The 27,720-nt window shown below is 40.1% G+C and overlaps 1 protein-coding gene across 2 annotated transcripts; it reads right to left on the bottom strand.

Annotated features, from left to right (window-relative positions):
• Window positions 1–90: 90 nt before the first annotated feature.
• On the bottom strand, window positions 91–27,159 carry oafa (OAF homolog a (Drosophila)). 2 transcript variants are annotated; one of them, XM_053646870.1, is made up of 4 exons: window positions 26,295–27,159; window positions 8,077–8,211; window positions 4,700–4,847; window positions 91–2,444 (listed from the first exon to the last, which is right to left on the bottom strand). In XM_053646870.1, exons 1-4 carry the CDS (start codon window positions 26,517–26,519, stop codon window positions 2,170–2,172), a joined length of 783 nt encoding a protein of 260 aa, XP_053502845.1. In that variant the 5' UTR covers window positions 26,520–27,159; the 3' UTR covers window positions 91–2,169. The 2 variants fall into 2 exon arrangements, with proteins under 2 accessions (XP_053502845.1, XP_053502844.1); XM_053646869.1 differs by having other exon boundaries at window positions 4,667–4,847; window positions 26,295–27,155.
• Between the last annotated feature and the right edge of the window lie 561 nt (window positions 27,160–27,720).

Below are 27,720 nucleotides of genomic sequence, written 5' to 3'. Positions count from 1 at the left end.
TCTTGGATCGTTGTGAACTTGTGAACTTATTATTTATTAAAAGTTCCTATTTGTCATAATTTGCATTCAACAAAAGACAACTTTGAAGGCTTTCTGGAACATAGATTTTATTTCAAATTATTACTTCATAGCCATTTAACATTTTCGTAGAAAAATATTATTTTATTTTTTTACACAACTCTATTACATCTACCTATAAAATAATCAGTAAACACTGATGCATCAAGGCACTTGAAAAGCCCAAAATTCAGTTTGGGCAGGTATAATTTGGCATTGAACATTCATCACTGCCTTATTTGTTTGTGACAAATTATATTAGCTGAATCAGTATGTTTTAGTAAACAATCAACAAATCACAATAGACAAGTTCAGTTGCAATAAAAAAAAGCACTAACTCCTTGTTAGGTAAAGTTCCCTTGCTTGACAATGGCATTTTTTTTGGCCCTGCTCGATAAAGGTCAAACATGTCCTGGCTTGATTAAAACCTTTTAGGCAAGAACACATGGTAACTTGGAGATGAACTGATGTGTCCCGTTGAAGACTTGGCAGGTTTTAAATTGTGACCAGGAGGTGGCGGTGTTGAATTCAAATGGCACTGAGTAATATTGGGCTCTGGTATTTCAAACAATGGAGGAAATTACTTTTTTTTTTTTCTTCTACATTGAAAAAATAGTTACTAAATGCATAATTAGGGGGCAAAAATGCGGTAGATAACCAAATGTGTGTAGAAAGGAAAATAAAAATACTGGTGACTTGTGGTTCCTTATCACAGAAGCCAATAAGATATGAAACCGTGATTGTGGTGGTAAAGGAAAAGTCCACCCTGAAATATGTTTATATTTAAATTTCCGTGATGGGTTAAATGACTCTGGTGCTAATTTATTAGTATTGTTTATTTTTTATATTTCAGTGATAAATTAGCAGGTGTCTGCTGCTATGACCTCACAGTGGGACAAAAGAAAAACAAAAGAGCACGAGCGTATTTTCTCACTCACCGTTTTCCAGTGATGGCATATTAATGAGAAATTCAACCTAGCAATAGCGAAGACAGCAAACGTTGGACTCAAAAGGCCCAAAATACAATGCAGCTATACGACACACTCGTGTCGAGTTACGGCAATAACACAGCTTGGATACTTCGTGATTTACGAGATGACGATGGTATTAGTGTGAAAGTGGATGATTTGGATGATCTGTTTGAGCCAAGTTTACAGATGAGGACGCGAGACAGCTCGACGTACTAAAAAGGACTAAAGCATCGCTGTCCTTACGTAGAGATCCAGCAAGGACTAAATCCCACTCGCGCCACTATCAGCGTAGTCAAACGGCATTGTGGTTAATGCAGGAAGCCGTTGAACATGGTGAAAACAGACTAACCTTTCGAGGAAGGAATTTTAAGCTGAAGAAATTAAACTCAGAAGATTGCATGTTAATTATAAAGATTAATAGGTTAAGTTGTTCAGGGTGGATTTTTCCTTTAAATAAGTTAACTTTAATCAGACTGAAACAAACTGTTACAACATGGCAGTAAGACAGTTTTTCATACTGCTCTGAAATAGCAGCAGAAAACTCATCACAGTTCTCCATAACAGCCTCAAACTAATCATGATACCTCAGGGCAACAAAATACTTTTTTAAAAAAGAAAAAAATAATAATAAAAGCAAGAGAAATGTTTCTTTCCGAACATGTGCATTAGTCATGTGCTTTTTCAATAATTTCCCATAGCAAACAATAAATTGGAGCACGTGGTGAACAGAAAACAGCTTGGAAACCTGACTGAACAAGTTTTAGGTAATCAACAGATTATAGCTTGTTAGACTATCGACTGATTCACAGTTGCTTGGTCTACAGGAAGTGGATCTGCAGGTTCTGTAGACACTCATTCCACGTCCACTAATAATAGTGAAAATATTTCTTTATAAAAAAAAAAAAAAAAAAAAAAAAGTCGTCGTCTGAAATCATCGCTGTGGCCTGCTGCATGGAAACCCATGAGAACTCTCACACACAAAGCCTTGCCTCATTTTATCTTGAGCCCCAGGCACTCGACTCTGTGTGAGATTATGCCATGCATACTCTCAGGCATGGATAGTCAAGTTCAAATGGCTCAGGGCTCAAACAAAAAAGTGATCGCAAAAAGAGATCTGCCGAGTGAAGCTGAGCACACATCGCTAGGCCTCCTCCTCCCACAGACAGAGTTGTTTATGAGGTGTGTAGTACGTGAAGTCGTAGCCTTTGCTGCAGCTCTTGATGCCGCACTTGTATGGGGCGCTGTGGCCTAAAGAGTCTTTGTTGCGGCAGTACTTGAGCAGGCACGGGTACCACTCGAGCCTCACGCTGTAGCTGCAGGAGCAAGACTGCCAAAGATCCTTCACTAAGCGACAGCTCTGCAGCCCAGGAACCTCCACAGCCTGCGGTAGGGTCTCAAACACGGAGCCCTCGATACCTGCAAACAAGAATGTTGTTTTTAGCACAGACCATTAGAACAATGTGTACTTAAAGGGATACTGTAGCAGATGTGAGATTACTACAAACAATAGTTGACACATTTCACTGCACTGACAAAAGAACAGATGCTTATTCAAAATGTAGTACTAATCGAAATCTAAGGGCAGTTGCTGCCAAGAAATCAGTAAATAAATGTTTACACAAAATATATTTCTGTAAAGAGCCTTTATACCTTCTGTATTCAAAAGCATTTGGAAGTAAAACTATAATTTGTCCTTTCAAGGTTGTGTAGGGCTGGGTGATCTATCGATATAATACTGAGATCATGATACTTTTCTGAGATATCGTTGGTGTGGTGATGTATTTTTATTTTTTTACATTTTTAATAATTACAAATGAAATGGTACTGAATGGATGACGTTTCTTTAAATTACTTCAAATCAACAACAACTTAATCTTCTTTGTAGGCAATAAAGAAAATTATTATCAAACTCAGTTTATTTTTTTTGTTTATTTTACTACAGTTTGTTAGCTAAATTGTAAAACATGAAACACATTGTGTATTGTAGAAATGTCCTCAAGTATTTGCTCCAAACCTCGGGTAAGAATTTGTGCTTATGCTTTATGATGTATTCGTTGTTTCCTTTACCATCACATCCTTTGACTAAATGTTGATGTTTTAGTACAAGATTCTGCTCAGCTTCTCATTTTTTAAGCCAGATATTTAAATTAAAGTTATTCAGGCACTCTGGTACAGCACGTAGCGTTGGCTGGTTCGGTCCTGAGCTCAGGTTACTGTCTGTATGGGGTGTCACAGGCTCTATTCGTGTTCACATGGGTTTCCTCTAGGTTCCCAGGCTTTCTCCCAACTGCAAAAAAAATGCCTGTAGGTGAACTGGCTATGCTAACGTGAATGAGTGTGTTAATGTGTGTGAAAGGTGCCCTGCTATGGTGCCTGTTGCCACCTCACACCCAGTGTTCCCGGGACAAGCTCCAGATCCTCAGTGACCCTGCCCAGGATAAAGCAGTTACTGAAGATGAATGAATCAATTATTGTATAATTTATTGTGAAGTGGCGCATTTATACAGTATATAAGCTGACATCACACTACTATAAAAAATAAATAAATAAAAATAAGACATCCATGTAGAACACCCACCCTCTTTACTCACCCATCCTGAATTCCTACGAGTTAATGAAAATGTCCTCATAAGATGGAAGAATACCTGATCATGCATGGAGACTACAAAACCTCCAAGAACATGTAAGCACCTGAAATGTCTTACTCTCCTACTACATTGTTGAAATTCAGAATAAAACTAGACCGGTACATTTCCTGAAGAAAATGAGAGTGGCGCTTGCCGTGGCAAAATTTGGATCGGGCGCCAATACTTTTGAGAGCTACCCGCGTAGGGCGCCAATAGTTTATGAATAAAATTACAGTTGAACAGCTTTGGTATGAAATTCTCTCGTACACGTCTCCTCCTAAGATATGCTTAATCGTTGGAGTTCTGTGTTGCGTCATATAATGCTGCATGTTAAATGTTTATTCATGCCTCAACAACTGCCCCAAACAGGTTTTTCCCCATAATCCGTATAGAGAAATGTGTCAAATGATTGCTCATGATAATTTTGCACATACTACAGATGTCATGGACTCAGTTATTTAAACCAACACATTAATTATTAGCTTAGTGTCCATCATTGGTCAGCAACTATAACGATAAGAAACAGATCAAAATTCAACGAGCTCTAATATACAATAGAACACTATAATATAAAATCATACTTATTGAAAGCTGAACTGTAAAATGCTCTTTAAATGAGTATGGATTCAAAAAATAGAAATGTATATAATTCACATTAAGGTAAGTGTGTGAGGAAATAAAAAATAAAAAAATCAGCTGTGTTATCTGTACCATGGAGGTTAAAGGTCAAACAATACATTCTTCTACACTTTCTCAGAGCTGGTTCCTGTTAGAATGATTTCTCAAAAGAGCCCTGGTTTCAAACACTAGCATTTCAAGTCAAGAAACACTCCACATCTGTGTGCACTGGAAATAAAGTAGGCTATTTCACTGTACATGTACATTTGCTATTTGCAGTTGTGCTGACACTAAAGAATGAAAATGACTTGGCCAGAGCCTTTAAGAGGAAAATGGCAGCAGTTTAGGACTCAAAGTGTGTGTTTTTGGCAGGCTGTAATTAGAAGCACATGCCCGTGTCCAGCCAGTGGCGCATGTCGGCCTCACGCGTGTACACGCCGTCGTGCGCCAAACTGCATGTGTTGTAGATGAGGGTGCTCAGCTGCCATGCCAGCGTCACGTTAACCGCCACGTTCATGCTGAGCGTCTCCGTCGGCCTCTTCTCCTCCGCCGTCCTTATGGTGTGTGGGTTTTTCTGCACACAGTCCAATTTGAATTCAGTTACTAAACTTGCAAGCTCAAACTAACACAAATCCTTCATTTTGGCTACACATTTTAAGTTATGAATCTAAGACCCATCATTATAGTCTGCGCTTTGCATCGTGTAACAGCCATCCACACATAAAATACATAAAATCCACACACACACCCAATCCCCACCTACATACAGCCTATGTTTATACAGTGTTTCTCAACCAGGGGACTATGGCATAATTACAGCAGGCCCATGGGATTGTTTCTAAAGTAAAAATATTTGAAATAAGTGGTATATATTTATTAAATATTTCAAAATATATTTGACATTTCAAGGCCCATTACATTTCAGAAAAGCTGCAGAATCATTGGTTTTTAAATGAACCTTTAAGCTTAGTCATTCACATTCACAACTTTCTCACGAACGTAGCTTAGTGTGCTCATTCTGGAGAACCCTCAACCCATGTTCACGGTGTTGTTATTAGTTCAAGTTAAATAAATTTATAAGTTATAAATAAATGAAAATTCAGATTAAGTGTAATGTTGGCAATAAAATGCATTTAAAACAGTTTACTGTTCACCTGGCTGGCAAAAACTTTCATTTTAAGTTTAACATTGATGGGTATAAAGAAATGTATATGTCAATGTGTAATTATAGAACATACTTGTTCCCCCACCTGGATTCTGAATATTGGTTTACCGCACATTGAAATCTCGTGTTTTTTGTTGTCACCCGAGGATATTTGTTTGTTTAAAGAAGTTGGTACACAAGGACCACACAATTGTTATTCAGGCCCTAATAAATAAAAAACATAGAATTGAAGGAGGACTGTTACTTTTGATATTGACCCCCACTTTGTTCAGGGACTCATTATTCCATTACTGTTTGTTAAATGTCTGTGAAACTTGTTCAGTTTATGTTTCAGTTGTTGAATGTTTATGTTAATACAAATATTTACACATGTTAAAAAAATTAGCTGGAAATAAAAGCAGTTGAATGTGAGAGGACATTTCTCTTTTTTTGCTGAGAACATATTCATACACGCACACACACACACACACACACACACACACACACACACACACACTCACTGAGCACTTTACTGTACACCTACTCATTCACACAATTATCTAAATCAGCCAATCGTGTGGCAGCAGTGCAATGCATAAAATCATGCAGATACGAGCCAGCAGCTTCGGATAATGTTCACCAGCAGAATGAAAAATGATTTTTATCTCAGGGAGTACAACAGCAGAAGACCATGTCAGGTTCCACTTCTGTCAGCCAAGAACAGAAAGCTGAGACTGCAGTGGGCACAGACTCACCAAAACTGGACAGTTGAAGACTGGAAAAAAATGTAGCCTGGTCTCATAAATCTCAATTTCTGTTGAGGTACACAGATGGTAGGGTCAGAATGTGGTGCCAACAGCATGAATCCATGGACCCAAACTGACTTGTGTCAACAGTCCACAGCCTATTTGACTATTATTTCTGACCATGTGCATCCCTTCATGGCCACAATTTACCCATCTTCTAATGGCTACTTCCAGCATGATAATACACCATGTCACAAAGCAAACGTTGTCTCCAACTGGTTTCAGGAACTTGACAAGTTCAAATGTTCTTCAGTGACCTTCCCAGTCACCAGATCTGAAGCCAATAAAACACCATTGGCATGTGGTAGAACAGGAGATTCTCAGCATGAAAGTGCACCTGAAAAATCTACAGGAACCAGAATGTTTCCAAAATCTTGTGGAATCCATGCCATGGAGAATCAATGCTGTTCTGAGAGCAAAGGCAGGCCCTACCCAGTATTAGTATAGTGTTCCTAATAAAGTGCTCGGTGAGTGCACATATTACATCGTGGGTCCGCGAAGATCAGTCAGAATGTGCTAGGGGTCCATGGCTGTCAAAAAGTTTGAGAACCACTGGCCTACACAATCCCCACATAATATAACAGCACACATACACCCAGGGAGCTGCTATACTATAGAGCTACACTAGCATGCTCCATGCATTAGCACTAGCATTAGCATGCATCATGCTGTCAATGTCGATCATTATATCTGCTCCCACCAACTTTTTTTTGGAGACGGGTTCTTTAGTTTAAGCTTTGCTCTCCCCCGTATTAAGCCTGGCCATCGAAAAAAAAAAAAAAAAAAAAGTACACCACCAGATTTATTTTATTAGGCCATGTGTTGACTCTAGCATCAAATTACATTACATTACAGGATTTAAATTGAATTTCTAGCTTTTTCTAGTATTTCAACTAAAAGGAACACAGACAAACAAAAATAAAATGTAATTTAAAAAAGAATCCTGTAATCACTATTGGAAAACTATTCCCTTAGTACATTATTCCATTACTATAATATTTCTTTACTCATAACTCCCATAACTAACAAATCCTCTCCTGAACAGAAATACAGATGCGAATAGGTAGTGCACTATTTACGACAGATGTCCTGCGAGATACAGCAAAAAGAAGTTGTATGAGTGGGAGATTTTTATTCTCTTGTGGGTACTCAGATACAAATTTCATGGGACAAACAAAGGCCACGTTGTTCGATGTACTTACAGCATTTATTTATGAGATTTTGCCTTTGCTGGCATTTCTACCTTTGGGGTTTTTGTATTGCTTTTCAGTGTTTCTGGTGGTGGGTTCATTAAAAAAAAAAAAGTGCACTCACTCATACCCCTGGATGGTGCCAGTAATTTTGAAACAAATGTTTTGTGAAACACTACTTAAGAAAACCTTTCTCTGGAAAAAAAAAGTACTGTGTTAAAAGAAGACTATATCTACTCGTATGTTTAAGCACAAAATATAGCACTGTGCATTTTCCCTCCACGATTGCTTATTTTTATGAAGGGTGCCAAAATTTCTGCAGCTGAGTGAGCCGATTTATGGAGCTGCACATCCTGCGGTCATTGTGACATGCAGATTTTAGTGGTAGAATTTCATCTGTAGCCTTGCTTCTCATTTCATTGTCTTCATGACCAAGAAAACTTAGGTAACACAAATTGTTATTGAACTTTTTCATTCCAGTCAATGGCTAATTTATGAAATGAAGAAATGCTGCTGGGTGGGTGGATATTTATTTATGTTGATTTATCTCCACACTATTCTCTCAGTCTACTGAGATATCAATATTAGTCTATTTAAACCCCTGATTCTCTGAGGCACTAATCCAAGCTCACTCTCTGTGTGGATCTGGAGGAGGACACTGACCTGCCGGAGTCTGGCCATGGACTCGCTGGAGATGATCTCATTGTGGCTGAGGCGTGTGATGAAGCACAGTGCCTGGTACTGGCTCTGCCCTCTCTCCAACTCTCCCAGAATCAATGCCCGGAAGATCTTCACATCCTTAACAACATAGAGAGAAACAATTTTGCATATGCATGTTGTGGCTTGGAAAACCCTTCACTACACACACACACACACACACACACACACACACACACACACACACACACACACACACACACACACACACACACACACACAATTGGGCCAAAGGTTTGTGGACACCTGACCATCACACCCACATGTGCTTGTTGAACATCTCATTCCAGCTTTGCTCTTATTTGTAATAACCTCCACTCTTCTGGGAAGGCTTTCCACTGGATTTTGGAGCGTGGCTGTAAGGATTTTGTGGCATTGAGGCACAAGAGCATTAGTGAGGTCAGACACTGATGTTGTGCGAGGAGGCCTGGGGTGCAGTCATTCAGTCAAAGGTGTTCAGTTGAGCTGAGGTCAGGGCTCTGTGTGGGACATTCAAGTTCTTCCACTCCAACCACATCTTTATGAGTGGCACAGTCATGCTGGAACATTTTTGGGCCCCTTAGTTCCAATGAAGGGAAACTGTAATGTTACAGACATTCTAGACAATTGTTTGATTCCAACGTTGTGGCAACAGTTTGAGGAGGACCACATATGGTTGTGAAGGTCAGGTGTCCACCAAGATTTGGCTATATAGTGTAGTTCTACAGATTTCCCTGAACTGAAAAGGGAAGTACAAGCTGCATTTAAAAATTCCATGAAGATTCCACAGAAAGACACCCCCGCCTACCTCTACACTTCTAACGTAATCTAAGTTTAAAATCAGAAATGAGTTATCATTTTGATCACCGAAACTGACGTGGACGGATGATGCTGATAATTTAATAACATGACATTTAAATACATCTTCGTCTCTTCACTGAAATCTCAGTTCACGCGAACATCATTGGGGAAATAAATCTGCTCGATTCAGGCAGTCTTGTTCCACATGTTAAACATTTTAAAACTTTGTCCACTGTCATTCGTACAGAGTGGGTAAGCGCTCTATGTTTTGATGATCTGACCACGCAGGAGCTCTGTGGACGTTTACAGACTTGCACCAAATTGATTACACTATAGCATACAGTTCAAAATCTGGCAGCTCAAAATGTGTGTACACATGGCTAGCAAGATTTTAGACAACTTTAGGCAGAGTGCTTTTACCACTGTGAAATCCATGACAGGGTTAGAACTCAACCTAAATAATAACATTCCCATGCCACTTTGGTAAAATATACTTTGAAATATCTACTTTAAGAAAGCATAAATATAATTACTGGCAGTCAAAACCCCAATTTATGTCACTGCAGTGACATCAGATGGGTTTTCCCAGACCGTTACAAATATATTATCCAGTCATACCACATAACGTCATTATACACAGATGAACAAATGATAACTTGTGTTATACCGCATTATTTTTACAGACATATGACTAATGCCTACAGTGGATATAAAAACTCTACACACCCCTGCTAATATTGCAGGCTTTTGTGAAGTAAAAAAAAAATGAAACCAAAATTAAATCGTCAGATCTTCTTTTTTCCCCCCCACCTTTAATGTGAAATAGCAATCAACAAGTGGAAAACAAATAGAAACAGTTAGGGCAGAAAAAAAGAAAAACAAAACTTACAATATTCTGGTTACACAAGTGTGTACAGCCCTTAAATAAAAATCTTGTTAAAGCACCTTTTGCTTCTAATACAACACTCTGTCTTTTTGAGGAAGAGTCTACCAGTGAAGCACATCTTGATTTGGCAATTTTATTCTACTCTTCCTTGCAGAAATGCTCCAGATCTACCAAATTGTGAGGGGATACCATTGTGAGTCATTCCACAGGTTTTGAATAGGGTTTAAGTCTAGGCTCTGACTGGGCCATTCCAAAACTATGGTCTTCTTCTTCTGAAGCCATTCCTTTACTGCCCTTTCTCATGAAAAATTAAACCCCATCCAAGCCCATCTAAATCACTCCAAACCACGTGTTATGGTCTCATAAGACCAAGGTAGAAATTTCTAGGCACAATTCTAAAACATATGTTTCGTGCAAAAACAAGACCGCTTGCCTTGTGAAGCATGGTGGTGGCAGCATCATGCTATGGAGCTGCTTCTCTTCGGCTGGGGCTCTAGTCAGGATAGAGGGAATCATATAGAGCTCCAAATATATTTTGGCACAAAACCTGCAGTCCACTGTTAGGCAGGTGAAAATGAAGAAAAACTTCACCATCCAGCATGATAAGGACCCAAAGAGCAAATCCTCATTATATATACACTTTACACACACAGTATATGGTATATAAATGGTGAATGTGTCTGGCTTTTGACTGACTAAATCTTCTTGGTAAAGTGTGAGGTTTGCCTTCACTGGCTTGCCTTTAAACTTGCCTTTAAGCAAAGAGACTGCAGTTAGATTCAGAGCGTGAATTACAGATTTATAGTTAGTGTGGATTACAGATTTATAGAGATCTGAGCCGGAGCAGCGGAGAAGCGCTGTATATTTCAGAACATTACAGGGTTACCACTGGCAACACGACCGGAACCCTGGCAGGGATCCTGTATCTATAAAGAGTTCCATGTGAGGGAATGATGGGAAACCACAAACAAGAGTGAGAGCATAGACCTGTCTATTCATTCATCAACTGTCTTGTCTGTCCCACACACACACACACACATACACACATACACACATACACACACACGTCTCAGAGCATAAGGCCAGCAGAAGAAGAGTGGCTTCAAGGGCCTTGTTCTTCCTGCACAATCAAAACTAACAGAGACCAGCTGACGTTTGTTTGCTCTGGAACTTAATCATCTCCAACTTCCCGCAGAGAACGTTTCAATGTCAGCACAATAACAAAACACCTCTGCATGCAGTTAGCAGATATCTCCCTCCAGTCCAGACACACAGGCAGCCAAGAAACCCTCAGCTTTTTCTGCCATTTCATTTGAGCGCTGATCAAAACGTCCAGATTCTTCAAGTTGGTGGAGGAAAGAACTGACCCGTAAAGAGACCGTGGCATTACGAGACACGACTCATGGAGACGCATGTCTCAGATGACAGAACAATCAATGGAACACAAGAGAAGAAATAAGACCTCCCAGTCACAAAGAAGGGAATGAGAAAGGCACTAATTACCCTGACAGTGGGCATAAATGCAAATGAAGAAAACAGACCCGTTATTACTCTGCTCTGTGTGTGAATGCTGACATCACATCAGTCTAGCCTTCTATTACACTACACTCATATCAGAGTCTTCATCATTGTTGTTATTCAGTATCGTCACTGGCTGACAGATTTTTTTTATCTTAAACTGTACGTCTTGTTCGTGTTTCCACTGTGGACTCCAGTTTCTGTCCCCTGTCAAAGCCGGTGAATAAACACTACAGCCTGCTGGTCCTCATATTAACCACCCCATATCTCACCCCATATCTCATTCTCTCAGCTCCTCCCTCCCTTTCCCTCTCTGTCCATCTCTCTTTCTCCACACTCGCACACAAAGACAGATTCAAACACAGACATACACACACACACACACACACACACACACACACACACACACACACAGATTCACATACACACTCATACACAGACAGAGAGATGCAAAGAGACTTACATACACACAGATTCACATATACACACACACACAAATACTCACATACAGGTACACCTACAGACACTCTCTCCCTCTCTCACACACACACACACACACACAGACTCACATACTGAGACACAAAGAGACTCAATTGCAAACAGACACAAAGACAGATTCACATATATACAAACATACACACACAGACTCACACTCGCAAACAGACACACACAAACACACAAAGAGATTCTCACACACACAAACACACACACACACACACACACACACACACACACACACACACACACAGTAGTAAATACTTCTGCAATGGACACCCTCAGCTCCACCTTTGTTAAACATCATCTCGAACAAACACAGCGGGGCTGGTCACGAGACTAAACACAAACCATAACGCACAGCAGGTTTATTTTCACAGAATTCACTGCTTGGGTGTCATCTCCGAAAGCAAGTTTTACTTCAGGGGCCTGTTCCTCTGCTAGCGCCTAGGCAGTGTTCGTTTGAAATACGCCAGCATCTGTCTAACTGCCAGTCGGGTGCCAGCTACCAGCAGAGCTTGGCGTGTCTCACCACAGCTCCAAATGCTCACACAATCCCTCAACCTGAAATAAAACTGTGGATCGATTGTGGAACAAGTACAAAGAGACAGAAGAGTAGTGCAAAGCCAAGTACAACGGTGGGCTATTCTGAACAATATAAACGTCAATTAATACTTTAAAACTTAATACCAGTAACATAACACCTATAACATCAACGTCGCAAAAAAATTCTATACATTTCAAAAAGCTGATACACAGAAGACAAGGAACCAAACCTAACAACATATCCAAAGAAGTGACTCATTCTGATAAGACTACTGGAGTAAGAACTGTCGCACATATGCTGCTACGTCTCGTGTTGGCAGTGAATGTTTCTCCTACTTCTGTTTGAATTGGCGCTTCTTTATAGGTCCAGCGCACAGCAGCCCACTCTATACCCATTCCACACACACACACCTGCAAAGCCACAGCAGCCTTCAGCGAGCACAGCCTCTTCTCATTCCCATCACTTTAATGAGCCAACACATACTGAGCCATATTTACCCACTACATCTGGTGCTGAAAATCAGCTCATATGAGCATCCCGGGTCACCAACATGACCATTAAGCAAGCAATTAGCGAGACTATGCTAGCTGTACTAGCAAGAACACTTTTACCATTTTGGCTTTAACACCATGGCCTGCTGCTTGACAATGTAAACTTGCACCAGCCTACCACAAGTCTCATGAGGCTGGTACTAGAGTCTGATACCGTTTCCAAGAACATTTTGGACAAGAAGATCGAATACACTGTATGGCCAAAAGTATGTGGACACCTGACCGTCACACCCATATGTAGATCTTGCCCAAACGGTTTCCACAAAGTTGGAAGCACACAATTCTACAGGATGTCCAGTTGTTCCCTTCGTTGGAACTAAGTGGCCCAAACATGTCCCAGCATGACAATGTGAGCTCGATGAAAACGTGATTTGGAGCTGGAGTGGAAGAACTCGTGGGGTCTGCACAGACCCCCTAACCTGAACAACCTCACTAATATTCTTGTCGCTGACTGAAGTACAAATCTTGTGGAAGTCCTTCCCAGAAGAGTGTAGGTTGTTATAACAGCAAAAGGCAGACTAAATCTGGAATGGGATGTTCAACGAGCACAGCTATGTTCAACGGTCAGGTGTCCACAAACTATGTTTACTGTGAACGTTTCCGATCTGCCGCAAAGTTTATTTTGTCACAGAGTTCAAATGTTCCCATTGGAATCCACTGAATGTAAGCAGGTGTACAAGGAAGTGTGCACAGCCAAATCAGATCATGAGCAACTGTGCACAAAGTGGACAAAGTCTTGTTGAAAACCGGATTGTGGTGTACGCAACGGAGGAATAAAACCCAACAGGAGGTGTTGCTATAGGAAAATAAATCAACAGCGAAATGGTATAATGCATCCATTCATTTGAATTCCATTCAATTTTATTTGTATAGTGCTTTTAACAATAGACGCTGTCACAAGGCAGCTTTACGGAAATCCGGATGCAGATTTAGATCTTTTTTTAAGAGTTCAGTTTACAAGCAAAGGTTACAGTGGTAATAAAAAGAAAACTCCCTGAGGTGACACCAGGAAGAAACTTTGAGAGAAACCAGACTCATTACAGAACCCAACCTCTTCTGGATGAATGGGTAATAGTGAGATTGTAAATCTTTACTCTTCGTGCGCTGAAAGGATGCCCAGTATGAGCACCACAGTTCTCACATCCACAGTTTCATTCTTAGTGTACCATATAATATTAGTCCCTCCAGGATTTAGCAATTTTGCGATTGCAGAAATGAATGCAAAATCAAAGCAAACTTCAAATTTTGGAGGAGCTTGCGATTTTTAAAAATGATCACAGATTTTCTGCAGATTTGGGCCAAGTGGCATCATTTGATGTCATCACAAAGCGCATTCAGCCAAAGCCCTCTTCGATTCATGAGCGTCGCACATAAGTACAGCTAAAAAGTCGAACAAACACTGCGAAAGTTTTCAGCAAGAAAAGCACAAAAAAAAAAAAAACAACTTCTGCAACAACTGTGGCCATAACAACTACAATAAAACTCTACGAAATCCTATACGGACTGATATAAATTTACCATCGATTACAATTTTTAATTCACTGATGAATGCCATCATACATTCTGATCATTTATAGTTACATTAAAAAGTTGTGTAATGTTTGTGAGACAAGTTCGATCACGTTATCCCTCACCAGCTCTGTGTTTTCCCTCTTTTTAAGTTAATAAGACCAAAAAAAAAACTAAAAAACAAACAACCAAGGATGGACAGTGGCTTAGTGGTTAGCACGTTTGCCTCGCACTTTCAGCATTTGGGCTTCGATTCCCGCCTCTGCGCTGTGTGTGTGGTTTGTATGTTCTCCCTGTGCTTCAGGAAGAGGGTTTCCTCTCCCAGTTCAAAGACACGTGTTGTCGTCTGATTAGCATTTCCAAAAAGTCCACAGTGTGCAATTTCACCCTGCGATGGGTTGGCACCCTGTCCCTAAACCCCCTACCATATTTATTTATTTATTTATTTATTTATTTTATTTGTATAGCGCTTTTTACAATAGACATTGTCTCAAAGCAGCTTTACAGAAATATCAACATGGTATACAGATATTAAAGGTGCAAATTTATCCCAACTGAGCAAGCCACTGAGTGGCGACGGTGGCAAGGAAAAACTCCCTAAGATGTTTTAAGAGGAAGAAACCTTGAGAGGAACCCGACTCAGAAGGGAACCCATCCTCATCTGGGTAACAACAGATAGTGTGAAAAAGTTCATTATGGATTTATATGAAGTCTGTATGGCCTTAGGAGCAGCCGTAGTCCCAGCAGTCTGGAATTAGAGAAGATTTGAGCTCCATCCAGAGGCAGAAAGGATCTGGATCTCTAGTATCTCCATAAATTCATGTGGGGCTCGGCGAAAGGAGAGAGGGAGAAAAAAGATTATTATGACTGCGAAGTAGTAGAACAGAATCTAGTCAGGGTAGGCTTGAGTAAACAAATACGTTTTAAGCCTAGACTTAAACACTGAGACTGTGTCTGAGTCCCGAACACTAATAGGAAGACTGTTCCATAACTGTGGGGCTCTATAAGAGAAAGCTCTTCCCCCTGCTGTAGCCTTCACTATTCGAGGTACCGTCAAATAGCCTGCATCTTTTGATCTAAGTAGGCGTGGCGGATTATATAAAACCAAAAGGTCGCTTAGATATTGTGGCGCGAGACCATTTAGTGCTTTATAGGTTAATAAAAGTATTTTATAGTTAATGCGAGATTTTACTGGGAGCCAATGCAGTATTGATAATATCGGTGTGATATGGTCGTACCTTCTAGTTCTAGTTAGGACTCTAGCAGCTGCATTCTGGACTAACTGGAGCTTATTTATATTCCTACTGGAACATCCAGACAGTAAGGCATTACAGTAATCTAATCTAGAGGTGACGAATGCATGAACTAGTATTTCCGCATCATGTAGTGACAATATGTATAGAAAACATATAGAAAATGGTTGGATGCATTAGCTTTAGATTATGTGACATGTCTGCCATTCACGTTCCAATGAATTAGCCGTTCTAGAAACAATAACATATTAGATGTTTTGAGTCCTTTCTAATGCGTTGTAAATGACCAATTGTTGGTCATTAGTGAATCAATAGAGCCTAATGTCACAAAGATCTTAGCATTTTGGTCTCAACAAGTACTTTCTTGTATTCTACAGCCGAACAGACTACTTTCAGATGACTGCTGTTCATTTTATTAGATTTTTTTTTAACTCTTATTACATACAGTCTGAAGGATTGCACTGGTTCTGGAATCTACTACACAACTGCAGAACTGTGACATGACATTTCCCACATTTCACATGTTATTCAGTATACCCCTCAGTAGTTTAATTAAAGAAACACAGATGCACTTTGAAGATTTCTTTATTGCATTTCAAAAGTCTCGTTTCAGGGTTTTAATTTTTCCCCCAGCTTTAGAGTCCAATGGAATTAAGAAGCTTGTTTACTAGGAAATAGTTATATAAAATGTTGTTTGAGGACTTTGTACTTGTATTAAATGACAAAACCCGCGACACAATAGACTGGGAAGTTATATTAAGTGCCTTTGTTAAACGTTCTCTTTGAACATGGAGGAAAAACGAGCTGCTTAAAATAGCCAGAGGTTTCTCTCGCACACAAGTAGATGTAGGCAAACATTATTACAGAGAAGCACTGAACCCAGATCACCTTCAGGTCACACTGGAACTGACTTTCCACTCGTTCTGTGAAGTACTAGTGTTTTAAAAGTGTGAACACCTCTCTCAGTAGACACACGGCCACCCCTTATCACATATAATGCAGTTTTCTCTGTGATATGCCAGGAGAACTTGCTGCACGCACTTCCTGTTTTCCAGTCCCCTCACAGTGCAGACCTGTTTGATGAGGCCCGCTCACCTGACATCCCAGAACCGCCTACTTAATCAAACCTTCAACCAGTGAGCTACAAGGCTGAACTGTTTGTTGGTTGAAAAATAAAATCACAATCGGGTTCTACCAGGTTTTTGACTTTTGTCTTAAGATTTAGTTAGTCTAGCAAAGCCTTCCTTTTCTGCATGACTGTTAAAAAGGTTGAGCCATTTGAAAGCATACATACAGCAAGAGAGGTCTGAGACTTAACTGTGGCACGGCACCAAAGAAAAAAGCAAACAAACTGCAAGGCAAGCAGAAAGCTGTAGAGATTAAGATGTTTAAGGTTAGGGTGGTTTAATGCTTGCGAAGAGAAATTAGGAAAAATAGCATTGTGTGACATTTCTCTCGCAGGAGCACAGGGGATTATGAGTCATTCGGCTGCAGCGGAGGTATTTGCACTGGCAGACTAAGCGGCCCGGTGAAAAGGCACAGGTGCAAGGTGGCCTTTAAGCTCTTCCTTGTAAAAGACTAGTGATTCCTCACAATAGCACGTAAAGGGGGAGGAAGTCAAGCTGGCGAGAAATGCTCAAGTTGAGGCTAATTACACCAAGAATGTCAAGGCCCTCACACCTGGACCACTCGGCTTGGAGGAAACACGTTAAAGCATAATCCCGCTTAACATCAAAACACAAATGAAAGCAAAGCGGTACACAGATTTGGGGGTTTCTTAAACAACACCAAATTGGAGTTTCTCAGTCCGTATTTTACCCGTTACAACTTGGCGGTAATTGTTAAAGCTGACTCGGGTGTGAAAAAACATTGAGCAATGCGCAAGCTTCGAAGGACTGAGCTTTGAAAACATTTCACTAAAAGCAGAAATGACAAGAGGAAGTATCAATAGAAGCACTTCAACGAGTTGACGTTTAACAAGGGATATTAGAAAAGGACACTCCAGTAGCATCCGCTTTGTGCCATGTGATCTTTGGCCTCTACTTGTGTGGCTAACAGAACAGTGTTTGCTTTCAGCCAACTGCCTGTTTGTGCTCAACGGAACATCAACCGTTCTGCTTTAGTGAAGCCTTTCCGCCTGCAAACAGCCGCAAACACGCGTGACCTAGCGGGACCTAATTGGCACGGCATGGTGTAGTACGCTTAATTAACTCCCCCATCCCCTGTCTGGAGGAAAACTCTCCTATAGTTTTTGCACACACACTCAATAATAAATCAAGTTCATGAAACAGGTTTCATAATATCCGTGCACTCGGATCAATATTTCAACATTGTGTATCATGCCAAAGTGTTGCACAAGAGAAAGAGGGGGTGATGCTAGAGAGAGTGGAGGAGGTATACATATGAGGTCTTTAAACTTCAGGAACACCGCAGTCTTCCTGCTGAAGCATTTTCATTTCTACCAAGGCACTTTGTAGAAATGCAGTACCAAATATAAAACCATTGGGCAAAAAGCTGGTGTTTGCAAAACACTTTTTGTGGTTGAGCAATGTAGCAGAATGTGTGGTGATCAGGGTTTCATATACAGTCCTGGGTTAAAAAAAAAAATAGGCCAAGCCCAAAAGGGCTAAATATTAAACTTTTAATGGTCTTGACAACAAATCATCAGTTGGGAAATTAGCAAGAATTAAACAAACAGATAAAGTAACTTAGTATGGGATAGCTTTTCACTTTGATTACTTTAAATGTGGAAGCATTGTGGGTAAACTTGGACAGCTTTTTATTCATTTTAATTTAATTTAATTTTGTACACCCAGTCATGTTAGTTTGAATTTTACATCTAACATTTTAATCATGATTATGATTTCACCTTTGCATATAAGAAAACTATATAAGTGAATTTCCCTTTTTCTAGCTTTTCCCCCACAAACAGTTCACTGCAGGAAAAGTAAACAAGCATTTTATTTTTATTTTTTTTTATTCTTGCTAATTTTCCGACCAATGGCTTGTTGTTAACACCATTTTGCCCAGGAGTGTACATCTGACCACCAGCACATTAAAGGATTTGGTTACAACAATCTCTGCTCAGGAGTGACAACACGGTATCATGAATGACAGCTCTAACCTAAACACAACACACTCAATCACTGTCACTGGTGGAATGTGTTTCAGAGTACTGGGTCATGAGAAGTTGGTGCGCTTAGCTGCGTATGCCTCTCTCTGGGATCAGGACTCTTTCATTATCTGCAGCGCTCAAAAGGCCAACAAGGCTTGGCTCTAACCTGAATAAAGATATCAGCGTATTGTGAACGGAGCCGCTGAAGTGTCCTCGGGGGAAAGTGCCTTCAGTTGACACAATGGATGGGAAAATAATTCACCAAACGAGTTAGAAGAATGTGGAGATCTTTCTGTGTGAATCAAACCTACTCGATTTGTTTAGGCAGCTGTGAGCATAGCAATCAAGCTCAGGGAAAGTAAACCGACTGGTCCAATATTTCCTGAGGTCATGCGAGTCTGCGGTCAGACTGCTATGTGAATGCGATTGAACCAGTGATACAGTGAAATGAAAATTCTTGGCTGAAAATGAAATTCATGTCACTCGGGAATGAAAACTGAATAAAAAATATTGCTGGATGTAATTATATTAATACCACAGTACCGTCAGGAGACTCGCGTGTTATGCATGCACAAAAAAGAAATTTACCTGAAAGGTATGACAAGCTGAATTAAGTGCAACAATGTGGAACTATAGAAAATAAGTCAGTACCTGGAATATCCTGTTTGAGTCCTCGACAAAAAGCAAGAATGTCTTTAATTAACATTTCAGCTATGTGCTGTGATGTAACAAAGATGTTATGAGTCTGGTCTTCATTTTAAGACAACTGTATGCTGTCTTAGCACTAGCTATGTAAAGTTTTTTTTTTTTTTTTGCTTTATTTTGCTGAATTGTGTCACTGTTTCCACATACCACGTTTTATTGTTTAAATGTCTGTTCAAGCAAATTAATACGCCTAGTAAGAATAGCTCCTACCAACAGCTAGTGCCTTGTGGTTTTGCACCAGAGAGAAATATATACTGTACATATAAACCATGTGAAGTGTGTTACACTTCAACCATCCATCCATCCATTTTCCCTACAGCTTATCTTACACAGGATTGCAGGGGAGCTTGGAGTCTATCCCAGAGAAGTCCAGGCACAAGGCGGGATGACACACTGGACAGGGTGCCAACCCATCTCAGACATTTAAACAAACATCAAATAAAATGTGTTCTTTTGCAAAAGCCAATAGAAAGTAGAGTATTTTCTCTCTCAGGTTGTTGGACGAATGAAGTAAAGAAGAAAAAAAAATTGCTGGTGATTGTTATATCAACATTTGTCCACTGGGCAACTGTGAATGAAAAACTAATAGCCCGGATACTTAATCTGCATCTCCCAGGCAAGTGATTTGTCCATCCCAAGAACATCGAAGCTTATTATTTAACGCCATCTCCATGTTTGGTTGAGTTCCATGATTTCTATCCAAACTTGCAAAATGTTTGACAACAATACATTATTGTTTCTAGCCACACATACTGTACCTCAGCAAATGTTTTGTTTCTGGCCCAATTATATCGTTTGTGCATTGTCAAACACAATTGAGCCAGATTAAAAGATTTAGTCGAGGCAAACAGAGTAACCGGTGAGGAAGTGCCAATAATGCCTATTTTACATAAACGACCTAAGGCCACAAAAGGGTTTACTAGAAATGTTGCAATATCTATTCCGTTACATTACTCCCATTCACCACAACTTCACATGAAGTCACAGTCACATTCGATTTCTGGAACTGACAATAGAGTGACTCAGCAGAACGAAGTTACATTCATATTGCCTAAGTGGAAGGTACCTAAGACACATCCCTCCCTGCCAGGAAAGAGTGACACAGGAACAAAACACCCACGGCATGTTCCTGCAAGTGACACCACAGCCTGGGAGACTTCACCATCCAGACTGAGATTACAAACTGCTCAGGCAATAAACATGTTTGTGTGGGGGTTTACTCTAATGAATGCGACTGTTACTCCACTTCCTGCATTTCCTGTTCCCAAGCAAGAGTGGGATAATGGCAGGCAGCCCATATAGATATGTTAGCACATGAGCATACAGAGATAAAACCCTTACTATACAGTCAGCAATGAAACTATATGGCCAAGTCGTGCCAAACAGTCTGAGGAAAGTGCAACGACATGCATTTCCTTGGTACTGGATGAGTCATTTGCTAGTTACAAGATAATGCACTGATTTTATTGACCACCTATGTAGTCACTTACCATGCTGCATAGTAGTGCTCTGCTGGAGGTAAGATTGAGATTATACCCTTCATAATTTGACAGCTTTATGAAGAGTGTTTTATAGCACTACGGAGTACTAACACTTGACCCAATGCTGGTGTTTAGCTACTACCATCTTAACTCATCTTAACACATGCTTCTAAAAGTTGTTGCTTGGGGCACTATCTGTATCGGCCCCCTGACAGTTGTAAATTTGCACTGGGTTCTGCCTGGGTGGATAGAAGCACTACGAAACGAATAAATGAAAACGTTAGTCATTTGTTAATGCCTTAATTGATTATTGGGCTTACAAGGTCTCAGGAGTGGAAATGGAAAGCAGGAAAACAGCAATACGTTGTAAAACACTGAATGAAAAAAAACAAACAAACAAAAAAAAACATCTATTACATTCGTATAGATGATGTGTGAGTTTCCAGCACCATGGCCAAGGTTACTGCGAGATAGAGTTTGTAGCTTCAGTAAAAGAAGACGAAGGGATGGGTTACTGCCAAGTAGTTCAAGGATACCCCAATGTGGAGATGCACAAAGGGCCAACTACTACATTCAGCAGTGGGTGTGAGGTGAAATGAATCAATTCACATTCATCAGCGCTTACTGTGTGGGCTTTTTCCATAACTACCTCTTTCTTTTGAAGACAGCCTAGATATTAAACAGCCTAAGGACAGAGAGGGAGGGAATCTAGAACCATGATATAGCTAGAACTAGTTAAAAGAGTGATTTAAGACAATGCCAGTGTGAGCATTCACACTCACATCTTTATAGCACATTCTTGTGACTCTGTGACATTCCTGCCCTGTTTCCCCAGACACCTCTTCATTGTTTTGATGGACCCCAATTATCCAGGAGCAGTGCAGGCTGGTGGAGACTAGGGTTGTGCAATAAGGGCTGAAATGATCATTATGATTTTAGTGCTTAATATTAATATTAAGCCTATTTTATCTCGCTTTTCTTTCACCTCACTGAGATTATAGCCAAAGCCGACTTTACACTGTACAATATTTGGCCTGATTTTGCTGTTGCAGACACAATTTGCACTTCATAAAGTACAATCTTTGGTCGGGAGTTGAGATCCGTGGTCTTGGAACGCATAATGTGATCTGGGACTTGAGAAAGGGACAGGATATGGAAAGAAAGAGTATTAATTACAGCTTCCAACTGTGTACCTAACTAGTTAGCACACAATCGCTCTGTTCCTAGAGTATATTTACTATTATGAAAAGGTGAACCTATTTTTATGCTTTCCAGGTGAAGAGCTACAAACATGTGCAGAGTTGCTAAGAACTGTACTGTACTGTACCAGAACTGTAGAACTTGGTTACTATCTTTATCATATTATCCGACATGAAGAACACATTATCGCACAGTCTGGTACAGAAACCTTATTGGGATCATCTCGTACAGTCTGACAAGTAATAATCAAAAAGATTGCTGGAATCGCATAGTGTAAAAGAGGCTTAAGCCACATTACGTTTATTTATTGTCATCACCCCATAGAATAGATGTACTAGAACACCTCGCTAATATATTCTGCGTACATATAAAATCATAAAGCAATGTTAAGAAGTGTTGAGATCATTTATACGAGTAATGATTGGTCAGAAGGTACTGACTGATTTTCTCTCTCATTGCTAATTGTTTCTATAGTAACAATTCATTCACAGGGACTTCTATGGTGAACACATCACATACTCTAACACTAGAGTGTTAAAAATGTATTGGTATTTAACAAAAGAAAACGTCTAATCATTAATATCGCAAGGTTTTATGTTAAATAAACGAACGTTTTATGGAAGGTGTCTCAGGTGCCCGTGCTTTGTTAAGGTTAGTAAGTTTTCTGCCATTGGAGAGTCTTCAAGATGAAAGACTTTGCACTTTCTTGGTGACATCACAAGCTGAATTTTTTTGTCTTATCAGCTTCGGGGTGGGGCGCTAGTGAGGGAACGAGCTCCAGTAACATAAGTGATAACAGGAACTATCTTATCTCACAAACTTTCCATAACATTAAATGTAACTATAAATGCATAAAAAGCAGTATTATATGGTTATCGCTATTACAGTTTATTTAGTACATTATAGTAGGTTAAAAATGCATGATGTTTGGTTCATTAATAGATGATAAATTGTCATTATTGGTGAATCATTGGAATAAACATTTCAGGCTGCACTGTTATAAGAAAATAATCAACTTCCGAGTGGAAACAATATCTATAAAAATACAGTCCATCATGTTTTATTCCTTACATATGTTGTGCTTATATTGATAGTGAAATGAATTCCATTAAAACATACTTTATACCTCATCACTTTTAGAAGCATTATATTATAAGAAGTAATGTATGACACTCACAAAACCCTCCTCAGGATTACACACCCAGTAATAACAGTTAAATTATTGTGATGTATATTGCAGAAAGTAATATTAAGACAACAATTAAGCGAAATACTGCACAGCCATAAGACCTTATTTAATCTCTTCCAAGCCCTTCTGTTTAGCACCAGAAAAAATGCCTGAATTTCTAAACCCCTCCTATATGGAACAAAAGTTCAAGGACCTAATAAATATACACAGGATTCCAGTTTGTTGCATTTATCTGTGTCCTGTTTGATTCTCAGCCAAACGTATCTGCCAAGAAGACAAATCACAATTCCTGTACATTGCAAAGTTCAATGGTTCCCAGTCTTCTTAAGTTCATCCTTGAAATATATTTGTGTTTGACAAAACTGATCATGCCAAGCGTACAATGGTTATTCTGTAGTTAATGAATAAGCCTTTATATACACACACAACTTTACAACTTAATTCAACTAGGCAAAGTTCTACAGTAAAGTAATTTTGGCAAACACTTTCAATGCTCAGCTTTAACTGGCATAGTTGCAATAACAGAGAAAAAAAAACAACTTGTTCTCCCAGATAAGGACTGATCAGGTAAATGTCATTTTGGTATAACAGCAAGTGAAAATTTGGATTTACTCAAATGAAAGTGCATGAAAGTTCATTCGGCAGCCCCAGCTGTGCCTGGAGACCTGGTGTCTACACAGCTACTTGACACGCAGCATTGTCTGACTGTATGAAAGTCTATCTTTTGGCATTGCCTTAAAATTACTCACTAACCAGTACACAGTAAATCCAAGAAGGCAGCTGCAAGTCAGAGTTAATTCAAGTTTCCATAAATCCTTGCAGATGACATAGATGAGAAACACATGTGAGGGAAAAGGAGACGGCTCTCTGTGCGGAACTGATAAAAAAGAAAAGTGGAAAAAGAAAGAGGCTGAGTAAGAAGAAAAAGACTCTGACAGCATTCCGACTGCAGGAGATAAACTGTGCTAAACTTTTAAATGAGGGTTAAAGTTCATAAATTCATCACATTTATGAAAAGTACCCTCAGCATCTATAATGGTTATTGAATACAGATCACAAAATAATTTCACACGGACATCTTTTTTTTTTTTTTCCCAAAGGAAAGTTTGTAAATGGACAAGTGATAGAGCAGTTCTCACCAACCATAACATTACACTCTGGTCCAGCACAAGGTCCAACACACCTCAGAAAACAGAGGGTTTTGCAGAGGTTACCCAATCTGGCACTGCAGAGGCGGGTTGAAACTAAAGTCGGCAGGAAGGAGGTAGGTCTGGTGAGCACTAGCCTTGGGTGAAGCTGGAAACATGGATATCTTATTGCCACAAGTTCAGATATGACTTAATCCATGTAATGGTGTCTGTGACTTCCCAAAAGTAATTCAATTCACCGCTTCTTTCATAAACACACATCCTATATTGGCCGCATAGTGGAAAAAGTAACAGAAGGTGGGATGTCAGATAACCAGACTTGCTGTCATGGTGGATAACTGGGATGCAGGGTATATGACTAGTTTTATTTTCCTGGTCTAGGAATCCTTAGGCTAATTTACTTCAGTCATTTAATCAATCATTCATTCATACATCCATCCATCTTCAGTAACCACTTGATCGTGATCATGGTGGATCTGGAGGTGGGGACACACCCTGAATGAGGCGTCAGTCCATCGCAAAGCACATGCACATGTACAAGGCACATGCACACATTCACACCTAGGGACAGTTTAGCATAACCAATTCACCAAATGGCATGTTTCCACGAGGTGGGAAGAAAACACAACCCAGAGGAAACCCCCACGGACTTGGGAAGAACATCCATAGCCAGTAACCCAAGCTCAGGATCGAACTGAGGTGACTGTGCAGCCTTAATAAAATAAATCAAGGTTTACATCACTGACAGTTTTCAGTTGCCCCAGCCATTCTGAAATGTCTCCACTGTTAAGAAATAGAGGCTTCTTCTAGCTCCCTAAAGCATTGTACAGTGTGTCCTTCTGGGTGAACCCTACCACCCTTAATAGTAAGAGCAAGTCAAGGCAAATATGTGGTATAATTGTGGTATAATTACCTCAGCTAAGGTCTACTGATCAAGACATCAAAATTAGGCTGTGGAGTCCTTGTATGACTATTCTGTGACTTAAATAGATTGTGCTTTTGACTTTCCTTAATTCATATACACAGTACTGTGCAAAAGTCTATTTTTTGAGTACAAACTTTTATTATTCTATTGTTATAGATTTGTATTTCATGACTTCTACATTATCGAGTCAGGACAAAAACCATTTTAGATTTCCAAACATACGTTTTCCAGCTCAAAATCAAAACGTTTGTATGTCAGTAAAGAAAACAACATATTAGGTGGTAAGAAAACACTTTTAAGTCCAAAAAACACACAATGAAGGCTGCTGTATTTTGATGTAAAAATAAGTGCGACAGTCAAAGTCTCCAGAAGAACCGTGGCAAGTTCTGCAAGATGCTCAATAAAACTTACAGCTAATTTCCTTATAAATCTGCACTAAATCTACCTGAGACTACTTCATTTATTTTTTTTTAAAATAATTCATTTATTACCATTTACTGCTCTTTATAGTATTTTTTTTCAATGGAAAAACATTTCATTTCATTATTTTTGAAGGCATCTTTGCTCTACAGCATTTCTTTGCACGTGCCTAAGACTTTTTGCACAGTACTTCATGTACATTTTTCCTCTCACTCAAAAAAAAAGTTTTGAACAGTATTATATAATTTTGCTCAGTTACAATCTTTCCCAGGCATTCTCAGGTCACGTGATATAGAGGAAGTGATGCAGGTCTAGTTACCTGAGAGCATGGCATATTTCAATACAACAAGCTATGATAGAAGTGAGCAGTGTGTGTGTGTGTGTGTGTGTGTGTGTGTGAGTGAGAGAGAGAGAGAGAGAGAGAGTGTAATCCTAATCTCACCTGTTTAAAATCTGCCAGGAAAGTGATGAGAGTGCCGTCAGCCTGCCTGTACTCCAGTGTGATGGAGTCTCTCTCACTGTCCGCCTCCAGCAGCTCCTCAGTGATCCGGCCATCAGTGAGTCGAACCCTCACTTTCAGCTCGGAGCACAAACCAGCACTGAGCACTAAAGCCCAGAAAAACAAGCTGACTCCGACTGACCCCGGAGACCTGAACCGAACCAACATCCCAAAACGTGGCGAAAACGCGCACTCAAAACGCAAAGCGCAGAGAGACGAGCCACAGAACCGTCCCCGAGTCAAGCGGCGGTGAACCGATTCGCCTCATTCCACCGAGTTCCCTCACAACACACTAACAAACCTCACTGGGTTTTTTGTTTGTTTGTATGTTTTAAAGCTCTTCGTCCATATTCTCACGACAGAATGTCAACTTTATAAGAGAACCCATTCAGCAAACAAACTAAGTTGTAAAGTGAGTCGTCGCTGAGAACAATCTCTGAGTTTGACTCAGTGAGCTGTAATAATAAGGACGTGGCTCAAGTCAAACACACGCTGCTTTGCCGAGTGCCAAACCACACTCACTGCGCTTCACGCTCACTTCACTTGTAGTTTCTGTTTTTGCCTCCTCCTTCCTCTCCTCCTCCTCCTCCTCGCTGTCTTTAACTTTTAACGCGCCGACCGAGAGCCGCCACTTCCTCCAGCAAGCCAAAGTACAACTCCGCACTCCAGTGCCCTCCAAAGTTCCAGAGCTGTGAGCTCTTAAAGGCGCAGTGCCCTGACAAATCCTCACTCAGCTCATGCTATGCATGACAGCTTTGCATTGAAATCTGTCCATCAAGCAATAAAACATGCATCCATCCATCCATTTATTTTCCATACCGCTACACAGGGGAGCACCCTGGGGTATACACTTGGGGCACAACGTGGCAGGCATTCACATGCTAGGGACAATTTGGAAACGCCAATCAGTTTACAGTGCATGGCTGCGTCGGGATATCCCTACTATCCTACTATACAGTAGGCAAAAAGCAGTATCCCAAAGGAATAATATGTCCGAATTGACAGTAGGCGAGAAATACCTGATGACCTACTGCTTCCTGCCGAGATTCTGCAGTATGGAAACAATGCGCTATCCCATAAGACAGCAAGAGCTGTCAGAATGAAAAATGACAGAAGGCAGCGCGTCGTCTCTTTAAATGTTGTGGGTCCCACGACAATCCACCATGGTGGATGTAGCATGTATTGTATTGATAGTACACACATATACTGATCAGCTGCGAAGTAGGTACTGAATCGAATGCAGTTGGTACTGTCACAGTACACGATTTCAGATGCAGCCAATGCTTTTGGTTTGGGGAGGAAACTGGAGTAATCAGAGGAAACCCCCAATGCACAGGTAGAACATGCAAGCTCTGTGCACACAGAGCAG

This window comes from Ictalurus furcatus, chromosome 17 (genome assembly GCF_023375685.1).
Source record: "Ictalurus furcatus strain D&B chromosome 17, Billie_1.0, whole genome shotgun sequence".
Taxonomy (NCBI): Eukaryota; Metazoa; Chordata; class Actinopteri; order Siluriformes; family Ictaluridae; genus Ictalurus; species Ictalurus furcatus.
Note: the sequence above shows the minus strand (reverse complement) of the source record. Positions and strands in the feature narration are given on the sequence as shown.

Excerpts from the sequence above, each read along its gene's own strand:
- oafa (XM_053646869.1), bottom strand. The coding sequence starts at position 26,519 with ATGTTGGTTCGGTTCAGGTCTCCGGGGTCAGTCGGAGTCAGCTTGTTT. Across the intron at positions 4,848-8,076 it reads CCATGGCCAGACTCCGGCAG|AAAAACCCACACACCATAAG; the intron begins GTCAGTGTCCTC and ends GACTGTGTGCAG. Across the intron at positions 2,445-4,666 it reads GCGCCACTGGCTGGACACGG|GTATCGAGGGCTCCGTGTTT; the intron begins GCATGTGCTTCT and ends TCTTGTTTGCAG.